The sequence below is a fragment of the Bos mutus genome, chromosome 27 (genome assembly GCF_027580195.1).
Source record: "Bos mutus isolate GX-2022 chromosome 27, NWIPB_WYAK_1.1, whole genome shotgun sequence".
Lineage (NCBI taxonomy): Eukaryota > Metazoa > Chordata > Mammalia > Artiodactyla > Bovidae > Bos > Bos mutus.
Genome location: NC_091643.1, coordinates 8,954,231 through 8,975,528, shown reverse-complemented (window position 1 = coordinate 8,975,528; position 21,298 = coordinate 8,954,231). Strand labels below are relative to the sequence as shown.

Genomic DNA, 21,298 nt, shown 5'->3' with positions numbered 1-21,298 from the left:
GAGTGTGTGTGTGTGTGTGTGTGTGTGTGTGTGCGCGCGCGCGCGCGCGCGCGGGGGGGGCGGGGCGGGTCGGGGGTTGCAGGCCCCTTCTTTTCTAGAAGTCCAAACAAACTACCTCTAGGATAAGTCAGGTAGACCGGGAGATGATGCAGTTTCCGTCCACACTATGCAATAAAGCCAACAAGAGCCAGAAACCAAATTTTTTGATTTTCTAGGGGCTTCCCTGGTGGCTCAGATGGTGAAGAATCTGCCTGCAATGTCGGAGACCCGGGTTCGATTCCTGAGTCCGGAAGATCCCCTGGAAAAGGGAATGGCAACCCACTCCAGTATTCTTGCCTGGAGAATTCCATGGAGGGAGGGCCCTGGAGGGCTTCAGGCGGTCGGGTGGCAAAGAGTCAGACAGGACTGAGCAACTGATACACAGTGCATATGAAAGTTACATTTACACTACACTCTAGTCTGTTAAGTGTGCAATAGCATTGTGTCCAGAAAAAAAACAAGGTACATATCTTAAAGGTATTTTATGGCCAAAAAATGCAAACTTTCCTCTGAGCCTTCAGTGAGTCTTCATAGTCACATAAGGACCCTGATCACAGAACAGCGAGACAAATGCAGTCATCATGAGAAACTGTGAAATGCTGAGAGAATTCCCCAAATGTGACATACACAAAATGAACAGATGCTGCTGGAAATTGGCACCAAGAGACCTGATGAATCTGGGGGGAGAAGTGCAGTATCTTTGAAGCACAGTAAAGTGAGGGAGGCTTGGGTTTTGTTATCCTTTAACAGACCTTTTCCAAACCCCAACAGTGGTGAATTTCAAGGCATGGAAAGACGTTTTTCTTTTGTAACCCAAAAGGAATGCTGGGGCTTCCCTGGTGGCTCAGCAGTAAAGAATCGACCTGCCAATGCAGGAAACATTGGGTCGGGAAGATCCCCTAGAGAAGGGAATGGCAACCCACTCCAGTATTCTTGCCTGGAGAATCCCATGGACAGAGGAGCCTGGCGAGCTACGGTCCATGGGGTGGCAGAGAGTTGGACACAACTTAGCGACTAAACAACAGAACAATGACAAGAGGAATACTACAAGAAAATGAGAGAGAGAAGAATTGGAGTCTGTCCTTTGGAAATCTTTGGTCCTTGCTAGTTGATCTGAGATGCAAATGTAAACACTCAGTTTCTCTTAGTGTTTTGTGTTCGGGAATGTGGTTGAGGAGCTGAAAAGAGTGAGTCACATCTTCCCTCCAGGTTGAAGAAAATCCTGGGGGAACAAGAACTGCATCTGAGGGGACTCCTGGCTGGGCTCTGAGGGGACAGTCCTCGTTTGATAAATTCAACCAAGAGGCACACACCCTGCACAGACGCAGTCTTTTAGGGGTCCTGGTGTGATTGCAAACTCATCCTGAGAATGGGAAGAGGTCATGGCGTGCCCTCCTGGCGGGATTGTCCAGAAGACCAGGGACCCTCAGAGGTGTGTGCCTGCGTGTGTGTGCACTTGAGTATGTGTGTGTGAGAGACAGAGTGTGCAGAATGATTGGTCCCAAAGGTCAACAGCACCCCAGGAATCTGGAGGGAGAAGTTCTGGGGAGAACTGCTTGGTGAGCTCCTGGCATAGGCTTTGGGGAGAGAAGGGTCCCAGCTGTGCCCTCGCCCCGGTACTGACTCTTGGCGTCTTGGCCTTCACGGGTGACCCAGAGGTTCAGCAAGGCCAGGCTCTGCTCCAGCAAGGAGTTGGGATTCTCCACACGGATCCTGTTGATGTCATCCACACTGAACTGCAGCTCCCGGGCCAGCTCTGCATGCAAGGAACCAAGACCAGGGTGAGACCAGCTGGAGCTGGCCCCGGCCCCGAGCCTGAGTGGGGAGCGGGGCGCCCCGAGGGGTACCCGAGAGAGAGAGCAGTCCCCTGTGGACTTTAAGCCTCCTTCCCAAGGATGCCTAGTGTAAGGTGACACCTGCCCTGTGGCATCCCCAGGAAATGCACCAGGAAATGCGCCAGGAAGCAGCGTGATCACAAGAGAGTAATAAGGACTGAATGAATGAATGGACACTCTTGCTGTCATCACTTGGAATATGGGTGATGAGGCTGAGCCACGGAAGGTCGAAGGACCGGCTGGGGTCCCAGGGGAGGGCTGAACAGCGGATGCCCTCGGCACTGTTGGTGAGGCAAAAGCCACCGCCCTTCCCTCGGGAAGCAGTCATAATGGAAGCGCATCTGTGTATTTGTGTTTCTTCAGGGAAAGGAGCTGTTTACATTTAAAATGGGAATACAAGTCCCCATCTAAATGCAAGGCACCATCGCAGAAGGCGAGCTCTTCTCTGCCGCTGTCTTCACGGCTGTTTCTCGCAGGTGCTTTAGAGGAGAGCACAGGAGCTGAGTCTCATTTCAGGGATGAGGAAGACCAGCGTGGAAAGTGATGGTGAGAACCAGAATGTGTGTGAGCCACACACACCACTCACACAACACTCCACGTACATAAACCACATACACAACACTCCATGTACACACAACACATACACACCACACACACCACACACACACACCACGTACACAACACTCCACACACACACAACACATACACAACACACCACATACACATCACATATCACATATACACATACCACATACACACCACACACACACACACACCCACACACACACACACACCCCACGTACACAACACTCCACGTACACACAACACATATACAACACACCACATACACACACCACATACACAACACTCCATGTACACACAACACATACACAACATACCACATACACACAACACATACACAACACTCCACATACACACAACACATACACACACCACATACACAACACTCCACATACACACACCACATACACAACACTCCACATACACATCACATATCACATATACACATACCACATACACACCACACACACACACACACACCACACACACACACACACACAACACTCCACGTACACACAACACATATACAACACACCACATACACAACACTCCATGTACACACAACACATACACAACATACCACATACACACACCACATACACAATGTGTCATGTACACACAACGTGCCATGTACACACAACACATACACAACACACCGCATACACATCACATACACAACACTCCACATACACACAACACATACACACACCACATACACAACACTCCACATACACACACCACATACACAACACTCCACATACACACACCACATACACAACACACCACATACACACACCACATACACAATGTGTCATGTACACACAACATGCCATGTACACACAACACATACACAACACACTGCATACACATCACATACACAACACTCTACATACACACACCACATACACACCACATACCACACAAACACCACCTACACAATACTCTATGTACACACACCACATATACAACACACCACACACACAACACATATACAACATACCACATACATACACCACATACACATCACATATCAGATATACACACACCACACACCACATACACACCACACACACACACCACATACACAACACACCACATACACACAACACGTACACATCACATATACATCACATACACAGAAACCACACATACACACACTCACACACCACACACATCACACACCACATACACACACACACCATATACACACCACACCACATATACACATCACATATACATCACATACACATGCACCACACATACACACACACTCACATACCACAAAAACACATACCACATATACAACACACACAAACACACACACTACAACACATACCACACATACACACTCACAAACCAGAAACACAACACATACGCAACACACACAGGACACATATGCAACACATATATACCACACACACACACCGCAGACGCACACATCACATACACAATACACATACACAACACACACATAGCACACATACACAACACGTACACAACACACACATACACACCACACATATATGAACATACACACTCACAAAACCAAGAAGCAGCTGCAGAGGCTTTTTGCCCTGTCTTTCTTCCTTTCCCTCAACAAAGCCCCTGGCAGGACAGATGGCATGTGCGGTGTAGGGAGTGGTGGGCAGGCAGGCAGGACACACATTTTGTGTTCGCTTGTGTGTTCTTGGTTCACTGGTCTTTTCAGGGCTCTATCCATAACTTGCCGCACAACCAAAGTCACCCTTCTTAGTGGGATCTCAGCCTCCCCATCTGTAAAACGGGCACACTGGATCCGCCCTAAGGTCTCCTGTAATGTCAGAAGTTGAGCTTCTCAAGAGGAAAACTAGAGAGAAGTAGTGGGGGGAGGGAGCCCGCCTCCCCTGGTACCCAAAGGCGCTGTCTGGGCAGCAGCCCCATCAGAGACAACCCCGGGTCAGGTGCGCAGCGGACAGTGGGAAGAGGCTTAGCAAGCTGTCAGCGCTGCTGTTCAGAGGGGAGGCGGTGCAGAGGGAGGTGTGGACAGACACCCTGCTCTTTTGCCCCGATTCCTGACTCACCGGCCCAGCTGAGGCCCAGGTGTTCTGATATGAGCATCATCTTCATGTCGGCCTGGTCTGTGCCACTGAGGAAATCTGGGGGAAGCACGGCATTCTGTTCAGCGGCCTCGACAGCACACAGAACCGCCCAGCATGGGTGGGGGGGCTAGAGAGCGCTCAGGTCACGCTCCGTGTCCCCCGATTGGCAGCTGAGCCTGAGAGGGTCATGGAGACCCCACCCAAGGGCTGAGCCAATGGTGTCTGCTCGGGGAGCTCCCGGTGACATGACCCCCCTTGCTGCCCCCTGGATGGGAGTGAGCACAGAGAGGTGAGTACCTGCTGTGGACTCGAGGAGGCTGTATCTCAGGGCCAGCGGCGTCAGCGTCCTCCTCCGTTCGTCGGCTCCGCTGTCCTGCAGGAGAGAGACCAGGAGGGGGCGCTGTGGGTGTGGGGAGGACACCCTGGGGACGGGAAGCCCCATAACACACAGGCTGTGTGTGGGGGCGGCTAGAGGGAGTCGATGAGGTTCACGCGCTTCATCTCTAGTGATAATAATAAGCTCGTGCGTGTGTGCTAAGTGGCTTCAGTCATGTCCGCCTCTTTGTGACCCCGTGGACTGTAGACTGCCGTGAATCCCATGTCCTCTGTCCATGGGATTCTCCAGACAAGAATACTGGAGTGGGTTGCTGTGCCCTCGTCCAGGGGGTCTTCCCGACTCAGGGATTGAACCAGCATCTCCTGACTTGCAAGTGGCTTCTTTACCACTGAGGGGAAACCCAATAATAAGCTCACGCAGCCCTAATCACATGCCAGGCCCTGCCTGATGGTCAGAGTTGCCTGAGGCAGGTACCATCATTCTTCCCAAGTCCCCGGCCCAGAGGCTGGGGCAACCCACCCAAGGCCACTCAGACAGTCATCAGTGGAGCTGGAGTTTGAATTCTAAAAAAAAAAAAAAAAACAAAGATCTTTTCTTTCTGAATTCCTTTCTGCTCAAAAGACCTGTATTGATGCCCAAGCCTTTGCATGCTGGACCTGTGGCCAAGCAGCGGGGTGCTTGTTCAAGGCTTCGGGAGCCCCTCTGGTGAAAAAGAAGTTGGTTCCCCCTTGTCCTTAGTCAGGAAAGAAAACCAGCCTCGACGTTTGGAAGTGGCCTTGCTTGTCTTGTTGGGCATAAAAGGCTGATGATGAAAACACCAGGAGTCACCAACACGGGAGAGGAGGTCCCTCCATCCCTGGTGCAGCCTGGTACTCCCTGGCACTGGTGACGCTCGGTCCTCACGCCTCCGCTGAGCTCAGAGCCCCAGGCGAGTGTCGGGCTGAGACACCAGGCTTCCCTTTCCCGGAGGCGGGGCCTGGGCCCGAGCAAGTTCAGGAGAAAGAGGCTCTGAAGAAGCCCTGCTGTGGCTGGGACACCTTCAGCCACCAGCCATCCGGTTCTCAGGCCTCGCCTTCCAACCTCCCGGAGGGGGCGTCCTGGGGAGCTCGGGGCCTCGGGGTGAGCACGGGTGTCACCCTTGCACCCTGACCTTAGTTCCTGAGCTTTGCAGGAAGGACTGGGCCACAGCCTGTCAGAGGAGAGCCCAGGGCCTTTCTCCATCCCGGGGGTGGGGAGTCGGGGGCGGGGCGTCTCGGGCTGTCTCTTGGCCAAGGGCCCCGGCGGGGTGCTCACCTTGGTGCAGGGCGGCATGGTGATGTTCAGGTGACAGAGGATATGCTGCGTGTCCTCGTACTTCATCGCCTTGCGCAGGAAGGACAAGAACCCTGCAGGCTCCCGACTGCTGTCCCTCACCTGGACTCAGTCACACAGAATGGAGGGTCGGGGGCCGCCCTCGCCCTGCCAAGCCCGGCCACCAGCCCAGCCGGCTCAGAGGACATCCCCCTCCCTGACCCCGGCCACCAGCCTGGCGGCTCTGGGGCCGCTGCCTCCCGAGCTTCTAGACCCAGGTGATGGGTGGGCGAGAGCAGGGCGCACCTTGACGGGAATGGCCAACCGGTTCTCCCGGAAGGACTGGAAGAGGAAACTCCGTTGCTGAGCAGCCTTCTTGACGGGCACCAGGTTCCCCGAGAGCTCGGCGAAGAGGGGCATGCCCTCCAAAACCTGTGGGAAAGAAGCAGCAGGTGGGAACACGCAGACGCCCGGCCCCACCTGTCAGCTCTGGCCTCTCCCTCCCCACGACCCCAGAGGCTGCGCCCTGGGAAGCTCCATGGAGGGTTTTAGAAAGGTCACGGCAGATGCTTCTTTACTTCAAAGGGTTTTTATAATAAGCAGGACTTTCCACATCTCACTGTGTGGTTGATCACCACTGCTTATCAAAGGACTTCAGAACTCCACTAGCAGATCATAATACAGCTCCAGAAAGCATTTCTCTCTTTTAATATCCATCCAACAAGGTTTCATTTATGCAAGTGCCAGAAAGACCACACGGTATTTTAATCTCACCCACGGTAATAACAATCCCTACTGTGTATATACTTTCCACGGAGAAGTTACTGAGAACCCATTTGACAGATGAGGAAACTGAGGCCCAAAGAGACACAATCCTTTGTCCGGTTAGTGCCCCAAACAGCATTTGAGGCAGGTCCCAGCCTTGGGTTCCTCCTTCTGGCCCATCAGAACCCCTGGAAGGCTCAGGAAAGCCTCTGAGGCCAGACCTTGGCCAAAGTCCTTTCTTGTTACACATCTTAACCCAAGTGAGGACTCCAGGATGGGCGACAGCTTCACACCAAGGCCCCGCACGTCACAGGTCTCCCATTTGCCCAAGCTCTCCCCTGCTTCCCCATCTGGGCACCGCCCAAACCCTGGTGTGGCTGAGAGATTAGGACAAGTCCTTTCTCTACCATTAACTCAGCTGTGTGACCTTGGGCAGGTTACCTAATCTGCCAAGCCTCGATTTCCTCATCTGTAAACTGGGCATAAGAACAGGACACTCCATTGTGAGCGTCAGGGGAGACGATGTCACTCGAGTCTTTTTATTTTCTATTGTTTAAAACAATTTTAAAGATTTTTTTATCTTTGATGTGAACCGTTTTTAAAGTCTTTATTGAATTTGTTACAATATCTCTACTGTTTTATGTTTTGGATTCTGGGCTGTGAGGTATGTGGGATCTTAGTCCCCCGATCAGGGATCGAACCCATGCCCCTGGCATTGGAAGGTAAAGTCGTAACCATTGGACCACCAAGGAAGACCCTCAAGCACTTTTAATAGCATCTGGGAGGTGAAGATTTTAATGAACGTCAGCTCTTAGTACCATTGGGCTGACAGCCTGCTGCCTCCCTGAGACACGCAGGGCGGTGTCCTCAGCTTTGGGGCGGCCTCCCAAGGATGCTTTTCAAGAGGGACTCAGAGGGACATGCCCAGGAGCCCCTCTGCAGAGGCTGCCTTCCTGATGGCTTGGGGTTCCAGCGCCACCTCCCCCCTACCCCTGGAGGTGCCGCCCCCCTCGATGCATGAGCCTGGGGCGGGGCCTGGTCCCCACCTCAATGTCCCTGCTCCAGGCTACCTCCCCCCGACCCCTGGAGGTGCCGGCCCCCTCAGGGCATGAGCCCGGGGTGGGGGCCCGGCCCCTACCTCGATGTCCCTGCTCCGGGCCACCTCCACGAAGTTCTCATGATGCTCCAGCGTCTTGTCCACCTTGTCATCCGTCATGCAGTAGCATCGCAGACGCCCTTCCCGGGGGTCATTCATCTTGGCGAAAATAACAAACTTGGCCATGTAGGGCACTGCGGTCAGTTCCTTGTACAGCTGGGTGGCAAAGTTCACGGCTTCAGCCGTCCTGGGGCAGTCCGACAGCCAGAACCTGAAAGGAGGGCAGCCTTGAGCCTATCCCTAGGTGTCTGGGGCAGGGGCGTCCCCTCCATCCAACAGGATGGCCTGTGAGCAGGGCGGTGACAGCCCCAGTGGGGGTGGGGGTGGCACTTTCAGGTGGAGAAGGGGAGGGACAGCGGAGGACCCTCGGCACAAGGTCAGCCTGAGCGCGGCCGCCCCTGGGGGCAGCGCCACCCACCTCGTGCAGGGCCCGGGGAGCCTCAGGGTCAGGCTGCAGGGTGGGGTCTCACCTGGCAGAGACGTTGGTGGTGAAGGTGGCACACTCGTTGGCATAGACGAGCTTGGTGGTCCCCGTGATGTCTTCCCATTGGGCCTGGTCAGTTCCTCCTGCCATAGGCGTAGACTGGGCTGGGGGACCGTCTCCAGAGGCCAACGCAGGGCGTGCACACCTGGCTGAGGTCCTGATCCCAGCCTCCCACCCCCCCACCCTGCACCCCGTGACCTCGTCCCCTCTGGGAGGACCCCCTCCTCTGGGGTCTGGGGGCTCATCAGGGACAGGGAGACTCTACCTGGAGGCAGAACCCCCATCCCTCCGAGGGCCCCATCACTCCCCAGCTCCATCTCCTCCCGTCTCCCCAGACGGCAGGACCAGGACAAAGGGGGTGCCCCTCACCGATGACGCTGCAGAGCAGCCGCAGGCTGGTGGTGTCCCCCTCCCCGCTGTCTCGGGGGTTGTCCATCCAGGACGGGGGCAGCGGGATGCGGAGGCCGATGGGGCGGTGGAACTTCCGGCGCCTCGGCTCCACAGTGACGATGGGGCTGAACGTGGCCTGGTTGCCCAGGAGTTTGGTGACCAGCTCATCGGGTACAGGCTGGGCCTGCGAGGTGCCCAAGGGGGATGCTCAGCCCGGAGCAGCCGAGGGGCTCATGGGCGGGGATGAGAGCGGCTGTCCCGGCAGGCCTGAAGGTCCCCAGGGGCGGGGGTGGGGTGCTGTCCTGCCTGATGTCCTGTCCAGCTCCCCTGTCTGAGCCCCCACCCCCGTTTCCCTGCTCCCCACTCCTCGGGGCCTTGCTCCTATCCAGGGAGCCACATGCCTTCTCCTCAGTGCTGACCCGGTGGTTTAAACATGCCATCTAGGGTTTCCTGCGACTTAACAGAGCATCTGCCCTATCCCGGCCACCCAACTCTCTTCTGAGCTTAAGATCAGAGCCCTGACGGGATTTTTTTAGGCAGTGGACCAACAGGTAGAGATGTCCTGGGGGGCACAAAGGCTATCTCCAAGGACACAGGCTTTCTCCGAGGGCCCTGACACCTTGAACCCAGTCCAGGTTGACGGGGCCCCAGCAGCCAAGGAGGGGCTGCATGCATCACCTGTAGGGCCAGCTTCACCCTCTTGGTGACCGCGTTCTCGGGGAAGGTGGCCTGCACCAGGGGCACCAGCTTGCTCGTCAGAGAGCCGCCCTCGGGGCCGATGGTGTCGTAGTCCTGGTAGAGCCGCGACATGATGACGAAGTACAGGGGGAAGTCGGTGGTGACGATGCGGCAGACGCGCTTCTTCTCCAGCTCCTCCAGGCTCCCCAGTTCTGCAACCACACACAAACGCCCGCCCGCTGGTCATCCCCGCAGGCCCCAGGGCCCCTCGTCCTGGCTCCAGCGGCCCCCTCCTGCAGGGGTGGGAGAGAGCCCAGGCCCCGAGGGAGCGGCATAAGGAGACCAGGCTGCAGGGGGCCTCGGCGCCGGAGCTGGGCTGTCCCTAGATTCTCAGGGCATCCCCCACCCCAGGAGGCCCCGCCAGCCCACCCCCAGCATAGCCTCAAATCCCCTCCTCCAGGAGGAAGGCGCTGCTTGGGCCCCTGGGGGCTTACTCACCTTCGTCCATCCCATTGAGGATCTGGTCCAGGTAGCTCTCTCCATAGCGGTTCTTGTGTTCCTTCCACACGGAGCCGTTTTCACTCCGCAGCACCACGAGCTCACGGTCCCCACGGCCTTGGGAGGCGAAGTGGGGGATCTCCACGATGACAGGGCTGGGGCGGACAGAGGGTACAGGGGAGGGGCTGGACGCAGGCGTGTGTGCCATGTGGGCGATGGCGGTGGGCTTGGGAGGCAAGAGCAGGCAGGCAGGGGGCAGCGGAGCCCCCCGGATGGGCTGGTCCTCACAGCGGACAGACCTGCCTCAGGTTCCCGAGATGCCCCAGGACCCTCTCATCAGGCCCAACCTCACTTCACAGGGTGCGTCCTGCCATGGCCATGCGGCTGAGGCTCGGCAGAATAACCCTGACCTTGGACCTGACTTTGAGAACCCATCCATGTCCTGGACAGGGGACCAAACTCCTCTGAGCCTCAGCATCCTCCTCCGTCAGCCTAGACAGGGGCATTTCCTCGGGAGGATGGTTGTAGTCATTGCTGTTATTTAGTTGCTGAGTCGTGTCTGACTCTTTGCAACCCCACGGGCTGTAGCCCACCAGGCTTCCTCTGTCCATGGGATTCTCCAGGCAAGAATACTGGAGTAGGTTGCCATGCCCTCCTCCAGGGGATCTTCCTGACCCCAGGATCGAACCTGCATCTCCTGCTCTGCAGGCAGATTCTTTACCACTGAGCCACCAGGGAAGCGAAGGACAGCCTTGAGTGTCACATTTAAAGGGGAAATGAACGTGAAAGTTTATAGCTGCTCTGCAGTCGGTGGAGGAAAGATGGGGCGGGGGGGGGGCAAGCCAGGCCATGGATGCAGACGGGAGGTCAGGGCCTCCTGGGCCAGGCCTGTGCCAGCATGGAGCCCGTGGTGCCTGAAGGATGCAGGGTTGCCAGGAGAAGCAGGTCTGCGGCAGGAAAGATGAGGGGGGCCTCCGAAACCATCAGTCTTGTCCTTGGGAACAAGGCTGCAAGGCTGTCTTCTAGGAAGACCGTTTCAGAACTTAACTAAACCCCGGGGGGGCCTCCAAAGTATCTGTCTTCATCCCCTTCTAAGAGCGTCACCCAGGACCTCAGGGTGCTAAGCTCACCCCAGGCACCAGCCTCCTACGTGTACCTAGGAGCCCAGGGGCTTCTAGGTCTGACAAGTCAGGACACAGAGAAAGCAGGCGGGCTGGGGACTCCGGGCTCGCCTTCCCTCGGCCTGGGCGCGGCAGGGACCGGTCAGGGGCAGGGGAGCGACCTCTCACCTCAGAAACTGGACCCCCGTGGGCCCCAGCGCGATGACCCTGCTGGCCAGGCCCTCCTCCTCGGCCAGCGGCGGCGGCGTGGGCAGCTTCTGGGGCTTCACCAGGCGGCAGGTGATGCGGGTGGGCGCTGCGCACGTCCGCGGCGGGACCACCACCCTCAGGCCGTTGTGCCGGCTGCCCCGCATGGAGCCCCCGCGGGCGTCCACCATGAAGCTCACCAGGAACCTAGGGCACAGCGGGTCCGTGTCGGCCTCTCCCCGGCGGGCGGGCGAGCGGGGCCAGGGCCGCCAGCCCCTCCCGGGGCACTCACCCCGTGTGCACCGGGCTGGCTACAGGGCTGATGTTGTCCGAGGTCTCTGTGGCCGGGCTGCTGGGGATCAGAGAGTCTTCATCATACTCTTTGGACACCTGGGGACAGGGCGGGGGAAAGGCCAGCTGTTATCACCCACGGTCCCGGGTGATACAGCCAGTGGTCCTGGCCAGTGGACCTCACGCAGAGGCCAGGGAGGCTCAGCCAGCCACCAAGAGCCCAGCGAAGGAGGTGCTACCCAGAACTCACTGACCCTTTGGGACAAAGCTCGCCCAGAGTCTAAAAGGGAGCACAGGCCTCCTGGGACCTACACAGCTTCTCCTCGGCTCAAGACCCTGGGCCAGGCTTCCGACACTGGAGCAAGTCCTCCTTCCCGTTCCAGCCTCAGTCTCAGCTTACGTGCCACATGCACTTCCGGCCTGCCCCCTGCCCCCCCTGCCCCATGAACCCTTCCATGTGAGCTCCACGCAGCTCCTTTTCACACGTAAGTTGGCGCCGGAGCCCACACCATCACCTATGAGCTGCTCGGCTCTGGGCAAGCCACGTGAACTGGGGCATCAAGGGAAAGAGAACAGACCCCCCCATCCCAGGGGCAGGGGAGCTTCCCGCTTCTTCCTCTGCAAATGGGACGGCTCCCCCTCCTCACAGTGATGCTGTAATTGCAGGACCTCAGGCTGCCTCGGCCCAGGGCATGTCCATCGTGAGGACTCACGAAGAGCATCGGTTCAGATTCTACCCCTCCAGCTTTATTCTCAACTTGACCCTCTCTCTGGCATCTCCATCGGCCCAGGCGCCCACATCCATCTCCTTCGCTGGACCACCCTGTGCATCGTCCACCTCTCACCTCCTCTGAGAACCCTTGCCCTTGACTCTGATCTGGAAGGGCTCCCCCCACCCTCAACACTGCTGAGCCCTTGGGTAGTCAAACCTCTGCGTTCTGAGACCCTCCCCAGCTGGACCATCTGCTCCCACATGGGGTCCCCTCCAGGGCATCTGGCAGGACTCCAGGAAGCCCCTGCTGACTCGGTTCATGACTTAGCAGGGCCTGAGAGCGCACGGTTGGCCAGGGAACAGCAGAACCTGGGTTCCCTTGGAGCTTTCTCGTCACCGTCTTCGGAAGAACCGGGTGAATGTGCCATGGCAGTGCCAGGGCCGTATCTGACCGTATCTCCCAAACTCCCCCCCGGCTCCACGGCATGACACCACCGTCACAGCCCTGCCCTAGGGTGGGAGGGCTGACTGGACCGTGTCACAGCCATCCTCTCCCAATGCCACACTTGGGTCGAGGGCTTCGGCCGCTGCTTTCAGACACACATCCCTTCAGAGCGGAGGAAGAGACCAGCCTTTGCTGGAAAACCGACAGGTCTGGTTCAGTGACCAAGCTCAGGGCGGCCGTTTCCAACCTCTAAACACTACACTGCTTCCTTCTGATCCCAGAAAACCCCTTTGCCCTGGGGGAAAAAAAGTGCCAGCTGGCATAAAAATCAAATCAAGGAGCATTACATTGTTTTAAGCCATCCCACCCATTTGGGGGACAAATTCAAGCGGCATTGAGGGAAGCCACAAATAGGGTATTATAATGAGTAACGGCCACACTGGGGACAGCTCTCCTTGACATCCCCTTTCCACCTGGACTGGTATTTTTAAGCTCCCAGTAATCCCTTGAGGAATGTGAGGCAGAAACTGTCCCATTTTACGGATGTGAAACAAAAAGGTGCCAAGTTCCGGAATTGCCCGCAGCTCCACAGAAGTGCAGCTGCAGCCTGGGGCTCCCTCTCTGGTCCCGGGACCCATGGCCCCACGGGTGCAGACGGCGTGTGCTCAGGGCGTGTGTGCAAGAGAACATGGGCTTTGGAGCCAGAACTTGTGCTGCCAGTTCTCAGCCCCACAGAGACTAGCACGAGGGCATCCCGGCACCCTCAGGCTCTCAGACTCTCAGATCTCCAAGAGCTGGGGCTATATGACTGCTGGGGGCACAGCTGCCGCAGAAGACACTGAAACCTGGGCTCTGCGGCGCTTGGTAAGTACTGTGAGCTTTATGAATTCTTCCCGCGCTTCAGGTCATCTCAGAGCAATCACTGCCTGGGGAATCTGTTCCCCTGCCAAGAGGAAGTAAGAGAAAGGACGCGTCTCACCTGATCTGGCTCATCGGCTCTGATCACCACTGTCTCAGGTGTGACGCAGGGAATCCGCGGGATGGCTGGAGATTCTACCCTGTATGCCGAAGACACTGGGACATCAGGGCACGATCCTTTTGCATAGCCCATCATCTTCCACCGGGCACCTCAGTGAGACATTTCTGTACCCCCAGGATCACTATCCAATCTGACCACCCCCGGCCCCGGCCGCCACCATCTGAACCCCACTGGCACAGGTGCTACATCCTGGCCTCCCCTCTCCACCTCTAGGCCTATCCCCAGAGCCTGTCTTGAGACCGAGTTGAAAGACTGCCTCCTCCAGGAAGTCTTCCTGCACGCACCACCCCAGTTCTGTAGCCTTAGTCCCCTTGTTGAGGGAACTCTCGCTCTGGCCGTAACATCTCATTCTGACCACTGGGTGTGTGTTTTCATTCTACCAGATACATCTGTAGGTTCTCTGTGGTCGAGGTCTTAGTTTTGTGTTTTTAACTGAAGTTCAGTAATACTAATCACAGGTTCCCTTCTCCTTGGTCCATGGCCCTCATAAGCCCTGGGGCAAGCCAGCACATGACTGTCTTTTCAGAAAACCCCAAAGGGCTCGGTGTTTCTACAAAGTTGTTGCTTTCACATTCGTTCACAGAATCCCTGCATGCGCCAACACATGCACTTGGGAGCGGCTCACTGCATTCCCGGAGGAATGAGGAACACCTGCCAGGCAGCGCAGACCCTCTGTGGACAGTCCCTAATGGACCAGCTGATGGAGGGACATGGTTGGCCTGTGAGCTCAGCTTGGCAATAGTTTCTTTCTTATTATTTAAATTTCTTAATTGAATGAAAGGTTCTCTAAATTCTATGGTGCTTTACAATTTTCAAAATTTCACACATGTGATTTCATATAATCCTATAACACGTGTGTGTGTTAGTCACTCAGCTGTATCTGCTTCTTTGCGACCCCATGGACTGTAGCCCGCCAGGCTCCTCTGTCCATGAGACTCTCCAGGCAAAAATACTGGAGTGGGTTGCCGTGCCCTCCTCCAGGGGATCTTCCCAACCCAGGGATCGAACCTGGGTCTCCCACATTGCAGGCAGATTCTTTACCCTCTGAGCCACCAGGGAAACTCCATCCTATAATAACCCACCCCTTTTTTGACAATGGTTTCTAATGGGATCTCCCTCAGTGGATTTTTCTAGTGCAAAACTGAGTGTTTGAAAGGGGGAGGGGTGTGGATAGAGCACTGAGGGAGGGGAGGAGGAACAGTGGGAGGCAGGGACCCCAGGGAGGGTGGAAGGCTCTAGAAGGGACCTCTGCCCCTGCCTGGCACCCCTGGTGCAGGGCTGGCTTATCCTAAGACACTGGACCAGCTCTCTGTCCAGGCCCAGGCTTCCTGGAACCTCCCTGCTCCGGAATCTTCTACCTTGAGTCCGGGGAGGGAGACCTCCTCCCCACCCACAAAGGGAGCATTTCTTACACTTGGTCCAGCTTCGGCACGAAATCCAGCAGCTCTTTCTCTTCATCTACATCCCTGGCATCCGGCCTCTCTGCCCTGGGGCCAAGATCCTCCCCTGAAACCACACAAGTTTAAGTGAGTGATAGGAAGGAAATACCCTCTTTCTTTTTAAAAAGTGTTTTTCCTGCTCCCCCTCTCAACGCTCGCCCCAGCCAGGGCATGGGACAAAGTCTCTGATGCTCGTAGGGGACCATAGCAACATCTTCATCTTCAACCAACAGCCCTGGAGCCGGGCAGCCAGTCCCTAACATAGACTGCACCAGGCTTTGGAGAAGATAACTCAATCAGAAGGAACTTTCTTCCTTTTGGGGGTGGTGGGGAGGGGTGGTGCCATGCCTTGCAACATGTGGGATTAGTTCCCTGAAACTGCAAGTCGCTCAATCATGTCCGACTCTTTGTGACCCCATGGACTATATGGTCCATGGAATTCTCCAGGCCAGAATACTAGAGTGGGTAGCCTTTCCCTCCTCCAGGGGATCTTCCCAACCCAGGGATCAAACTAGGGTCTCCCGCACTGCAGCGGGATTCTTTACCAGCTGAGCCACCAGGGAAGCCCAAGAAAACTGGAGTAAGTAGCCTACATCTTCCCAGCCCAGGAATCGAACCCAGGTCTCCTGCATTGCAGGTGGATTCTTTACCAGCTGAGCCACCAGGAAAGCCCAAGAGTACTGGAGTGGGTAGCTATTCCCTTCACCAGGGGATCTTCCTGACCAAGGAATCGAACCCAGATCTCCCACATTGCAGGGGGATTCTTTACCAGCTCAGCTACCAGGGAAGCTCTGACCAGGGCTCAAACTCACACCCCCTGCTCTGGAAGTGCAAAGTCTTAACCATTGGACCACCAGGGAAGACCTGGAAGGAACCTTCTTTGCCTGACAAGTTCCACTTCAGAACAGCCCTTGTGGAGGGTGCTCTTTCTCTAAAGAGGTGCTTCTGTTCTCTTCCACATCACATGCAACAGAAGAACAAACCCCCGTGGAACAGAGCCCATCCGTCTGGAGAGGCACTAGGGACTTATGTAACCTCAGAGGCTGAATCCGCATTCCCGAAGCCCATCGCCAGGAGGTTCAACCTCTGTCTGCAACCCCGACTCTGCCTCTTTGATCCTCTGTCCTCCTTGCCCTGGAGCGGGGGCCCTGGGCCTTGCAGAGTCCTTTCCTGCCCCTCAGCGGCCCCTCCTGGCCTTGTGATCAGGAGCCTACAGGATGGAACCACAGCAGCTCATGCAGTTATGACCACAGACACAGGGGAAGTGGCATGGACACAGATGTGGACTGGCCAGAGCCGCCCGCCAGGGCATGGACCTTACAGGCGGAAAAGTCCTGTTTGAGTCAAGCTCTGATTGTTATGGAAAGCAGGGGTGGATTAGTGAGAGCCTGGGTTGCTGAGGGTGAAATGCACTCATGAGAAAGGACCACAGGGAACAGAGAGTTTCATACCCATTATAGTTATATGAGCAGTTCCTGGAAAGCAAAGAAAGAGCCATGTTTAAGGAAGGACAGGATTGAAGTCAGGTAAAGTGAGAGGTGTTTCATTCAAGGGCGTTCAGGAGAGCTTTTACCACCTAGCCCACCAAGCTACACAACCCCTGGGTTACCAAGATGGAAGGGGCCAGAGAGATCATCTGGTCCATCCCCACCCTTCTTTATCATGAGGATTCTCTTCCAATTTCAGCGAGGAGACAGGTGTACTTGGGGCAGGAAAAGTGCTAGAAGTACCCTGCGGCCCACAGAAGTGAATACAGTCATTTCATAATGGATCCACCCCCAAAACCGACTGACGCACCGTGTGGTCTGAAGAGCAGCTGATGAAAGGGAATTCTTACGCGTTTTAAATCAAACAGCTTGCTATTTGTTTCAAAGCACAAGGAACACACAGGTGGAATTTTATGACAGTTCCTTGCGGCTCTGAGAGCTGATCTGAGCAGAATCACACTCCAGGGATGCTATATGCAAACACACGTGTATTTATGCAACTTTCTGGGATTTTCTATTTTTAATCTCTGTGATGTAGATTTCCTTCTCCTAAAATCACATTAGAGAAGCCCTTTCAATAACGGACAGCATCATTAGAAAGTGGTTCTGTCCAGCTGCGACTCTGACGACCTGGTGACCCGAGGTGGTGGCCAGAGGCCCCCTGAGTGAGTGTTCAGAGCCCCGAGTGCCCCCTTCAGCCTGACTCGACCCACATGTGGTATGGATCCCAGCCTGTACCTTCATCTTCAGAGACATCCAGAATCTCATCCACCGTCTCTGGGAAGCTCATCCGGTGCTTGTCCGTGATCAACTGAAAAGAGAAAAAAGCGAGGAATTCAACCCCAACACAGCAGTGGGCCCTTTCACCCAGCCGGCAGTTATCTGGTTATGACAGTGGAGACCGGAAGGAGATAAGAAGTGAGGTTTGTCCCAGATGAGGAAAAGGACAGCTAAGAGTGTCTCTGGCGTCTGGCAGGAACCATAGAGGGAGATGAACGGAACTCCAGCTTCTGGTTGCCTGGTTCCTACCCTCAACTCCATCTGGGCCACCCCTTGGTCTGGTCAACGCCCCAACTCTTCTGGCCACCAGGTGGCAGTAAAGCCCCACCTGATGGAGGAGGAACTGCCCTCCATCCCGCCCCCGTCAACCCCGCACTGCACCCCCAACCCTCAATTCTTTGGGCTTCAAGCTTCCCTCAGGAATCCCAGGACTCCAGATCATGCTCCACTTCCCAGGGCACCCCCTGGGGCAACCTGCAGGCTGTGCAAGTCTGAGGTGGGTGTGCAGGGGAGGAGTAGATGTACCTGGACAGTGGTTTCGTCGGTGACAACCTTGAGCACGTCTGTTACAGAAATGTAGCCCAAGCGCTTGGCTATGGCCAGAGGCGTGGTTCCATTCTGGGGAGAAGAGCAGATGGACGGCGTGATCAGCCCAGACCCACACCCCAGTCATTCACCCCCGGAGCAAGACCCTGCACACGTGTGCACCCAGACGGGTGTGGTCAGTGGTGCTCAAGGAGACGGGGTGCTGGGGTACTTAAACTGCCAGTGCTGGGTGTTCAGAGGAGATCTCGCCACCGAAGTCAAGAGCGGCCAAGAGGGAGGCAGTGGGAAGGTCAGGGTCGGGGAGACACCAGCTGGGGTTGCAGGAATAAGAGGGCCCCGGGTGGTACTGCCCATGGCTCCCAAGGCTGGGTCTTCGGGTGTCAGTTACTGATCATGGAAACAGTTCAAAGAACCCACACACTTAAGTGAACTCTTTTCAGGCCAGCTGGAAATCACGTCACCAGAAAATAAGGGAGGAGCAAATTTCTACTCTGATTTTAAAGGGAAGAACTAACTGAAACGAAATGGATAATGAGGCTTTCCTTCTTTTTTCTTTTTTTAACTTTTTGGCCATACCACATGGCATATGGGACCTCAGTTCCCTGACCAGGGATTGAACCCATGCCCTTTCAAAGTTCTCTGCTTCCAGGGTCTACCCCATGCAGACTGGGCCCCATCCACAGCTATGGCTTCAGCAACCACAGCAACAATCAAAGGTCCTCATGCTGTCCAAGCTGGAAGCAGTCACGGAGATAAACCAGTATCTCTGACAGTCCCACTGCCCGGGGAGGAAGTGACCTCTGAACAGTGACCGCTGACGTGGCTGAAGACCCCGAGAACCCCAAACATCAGGACCCACCCAAGACATTTGGTTCTGTTCACTCTCGTCACACTGAGAACAGCTTCACAGATTTTAGCAGGGATTTTGTGGAGGGTTTTGACAGCATTTAAATAAAAATAAAAGGGGGAGGGTAAGCGATGCTTCTAGGATAAACTTCCACCTTCCAGACAGAGGCCCCATGCCCCTGGGAGCCTGTTCGGGCCCCAGACACACTGGAGGCTGACCTGAGCTTCCCCGGTGAAGGGACATCTCAGCGGCCCCTATGAGAGCAGCTCTCTGGATCAGGACCCTGGGCGGTACTCACCGCGCTGACCTCGTTTGGGGAAGCACCATGTTTGAGAAGCAGTGTCACAATGTCCGTATGGCCCTGTTGAGCCGCCTGATGCAAGGGGCTGTATCCGAGCTGTAAAGCGGGTAGACGTTTGGGAGGATGAGCTACCAACAGAAATGAGCTAGCACTGCCCACCCACCACAGAGCCTATGTCTTCTGTATGCAAAGTAAAAAAATAAAAAAAGCGTTTTCCCCATTTCTTCCTCCAGCGTCAAAGCTGAAAATTGTGGCGGAGCCCCACGTGTGCCCAGAGTGATTCTAGGTGCCTCTGTTTGGCACTGGTCTTGTTACCGACCAGGGTCCTCGGCTTTTCCAGTCAATAGAAATTGATCAGAGGACAGACAAGAAACTCAGGCAAGGCTTTACTGGGGCCCCTGCTGCAGCGGGGATGGGGGGTTGAAAACAAGTACCAGGCTCCCTTGCTTGCTCCCCAGGGGGAAGGGACAAGCTGGTTCCTGACATGGAGTCATGGTAGGGGCGGGTCCAAGGGTCAGGCTGGAGGGGTGACTCAGGCGGTTTGCCTTTGGATGGTATTGCGTGCAGGGGGCATGCACAGGACCCTGCTTTTGGTTCTGACAGCCTGTTTTTGCTCCCGGCTCTTTATAAGTGGCAGTTGGGTTTTTGGTCTCTGTGTATCTTGTCGTCCATGACTTGCCCCAGCTGCTCAGGTACGAGGTTATTTTTAGTCCCTTATAGATTCTTTGTAATTTTGTTGCTGGAGGAGATGTTTGTTCAGGTGCAAGCCCTGAAGCAAAGTGGGGTGGTCCCAGCGTGTCTCTGTCTTGGGCATCCCCATACCTTGGTCTTGGCATTGACGTCTGCCTTGTGCTGTAGCAGAAACTTCACCAGCTTGATGTTCCCGTAATGACTGGCCACATGGAGTGGAGTGTAACCCATCTGGAAAGTAAGAGAGGAGAGAGGGTGACTGGCAGGGCTTCTGGGGACCACACAAGACACTCTGAGCTGGACGAGAAGGAAACTCGCACGGTAACAGCGGTAAAGGGGAAGATGGATGAGGAGGCCTTGGCAAGGCTGGCAGCGGCTCCCTGGGGTCAGCTGTCTAGGCTGTCGGAGGCCAGGGGCCTGGGAGGGGCACAGGGCTTGGTGTCGGGCAAGAGCAGCATGAGGTGATCAGGAGAGACTCAAGGTGGGTAGCCAAGCGGGTAATGGGAAAACCGGCCCTGGGTCTGGGGAAGAGGGCCTGGCAAGGAGGCACCCATGGGTGCCATACACCCAGATGAAGTATGGCAAGAAAAAAGTGGGGCTCACGGAACTGAGGCAATATTTACAGGGAGTTCAGAAAAGAGGGTGGGGAGCAGGGAGCAAAGAGGGAGGAGGAAAGGCGGGAGAGACCGTGCTACAGAAGCCAAGAAGGGTCACTTGGAGAGCAGGGGAAGCTGGGAGGGCAGGGGCCTTGCATGAGAAGGAGGTCCCCGCTGACCCGGACAAGACCCGCCTTGCCCTGCTATCTGGGCTACCAGGTGGTACAGTCATGTACCATGATGGTAGGAACTGGCCATGGCTTGAAATGAGTGGACTTTGCGTATTTATTCACTTGAATTTTGTCCACAGAGGAGATAATTCTCAAGGAAGTTGTTCTGCTGAATATCTTAGTGCTCCCTCCATAGGCTGACAGGCCAAGGCTCTCCAGGCCCCTAAGTGTCCTGCGGAGCCTAATCCCAGAGACCATCTGGATCCAGACCCTGCAGGCTGGACCTGAAGTGATGGGCTGGCTTTGAGATCTCTAAGGTCTAACAAAGATCCGTCTAGCCAAAGCTATGGTTTTTCCAGTAGTCATGTATGGATGTGAGAGTTGGACCATAAGGAAGGCTGAGCACTGAGGAACTGATGCTTTCCAACTGTGGTGTTGGAGAAGATTCTTAAGAGTCCACTGGAAAGCAAGGAGGTCACACCAGTCCATCCTAAAGGAAATCAACCCTGAATCTTC

The 21,298-nt window shown here is 55.6% G+C and overlaps 1 protein-coding gene across 10 annotated transcripts in view; it reads right to left on the bottom strand.

Annotated features, from left to right (window-relative positions):
• Positions 1-21,298, bottom strand: part of ANK1 (ankyrin 1) — a 111,278-nt gene that overhangs the window by 34,693 nt on the left and 55,287 nt on the right. For 8 of the 10 annotated variants that reach the window (XR_011462872.1, XR_011462871.1, XM_070364243.1 and 5 more), the window contains exons 19-37: positions 20,149-20,247; positions 19,324-19,422; positions 18,158-18,250; positions 17,591-17,663; positions 16,817-16,840; positions 15,339-15,432; positions 13,867-13,945; positions 11,732-11,829; positions 11,422-11,646; positions 10,133-10,287; positions 9,635-9,846; positions 8,936-9,140; positions 8,553-8,649; positions 8,065-8,293; positions 6,468-6,593; positions 6,165-6,284; positions 4,832-4,907; positions 4,517-4,591; positions 1,664-1,795 (exon numbers count right to left, since the gene is read on the bottom strand). Coding sequence is in view for 8 of the 10 variants with exons in the window: in XM_070364243.1 (XP_070220344.1) it covers positions 1,664-1,795; positions 4,517-4,591; positions 4,832-4,907; positions 6,165-6,284; positions 6,468-6,593; positions 8,065-8,293; positions 8,553-8,649; positions 8,936-9,140; positions 9,635-9,846; positions 10,133-10,287; positions 11,422-11,646; positions 11,732-11,829; positions 13,867-13,945; positions 15,339-15,432; positions 16,817-16,840; positions 17,591-17,663; positions 18,158-18,250; positions 19,324-19,422; positions 20,149-20,247 (2,311 nt within the window). In the remaining 2 variants the exon portion in view is untranslated. The remainder of the gene's footprint in view (positions 1-1,663; positions 1,796-4,516; positions 4,592-4,831; positions 4,908-6,164; positions 6,285-6,467; positions 6,594-8,064; positions 8,294-8,552; positions 8,650-8,935; positions 9,141-9,634; positions 9,847-10,132; positions 10,288-11,421; positions 11,647-11,731; positions 11,830-13,866; positions 13,946-15,338; positions 15,433-16,816; positions 16,841-17,590; positions 17,664-18,157; positions 18,251-19,323; positions 19,423-20,148; positions 20,248-21,298) is intronic. The other 2 variants (XM_070364238.1, XM_070364242.1) reach the window with 1 other exon arrangement.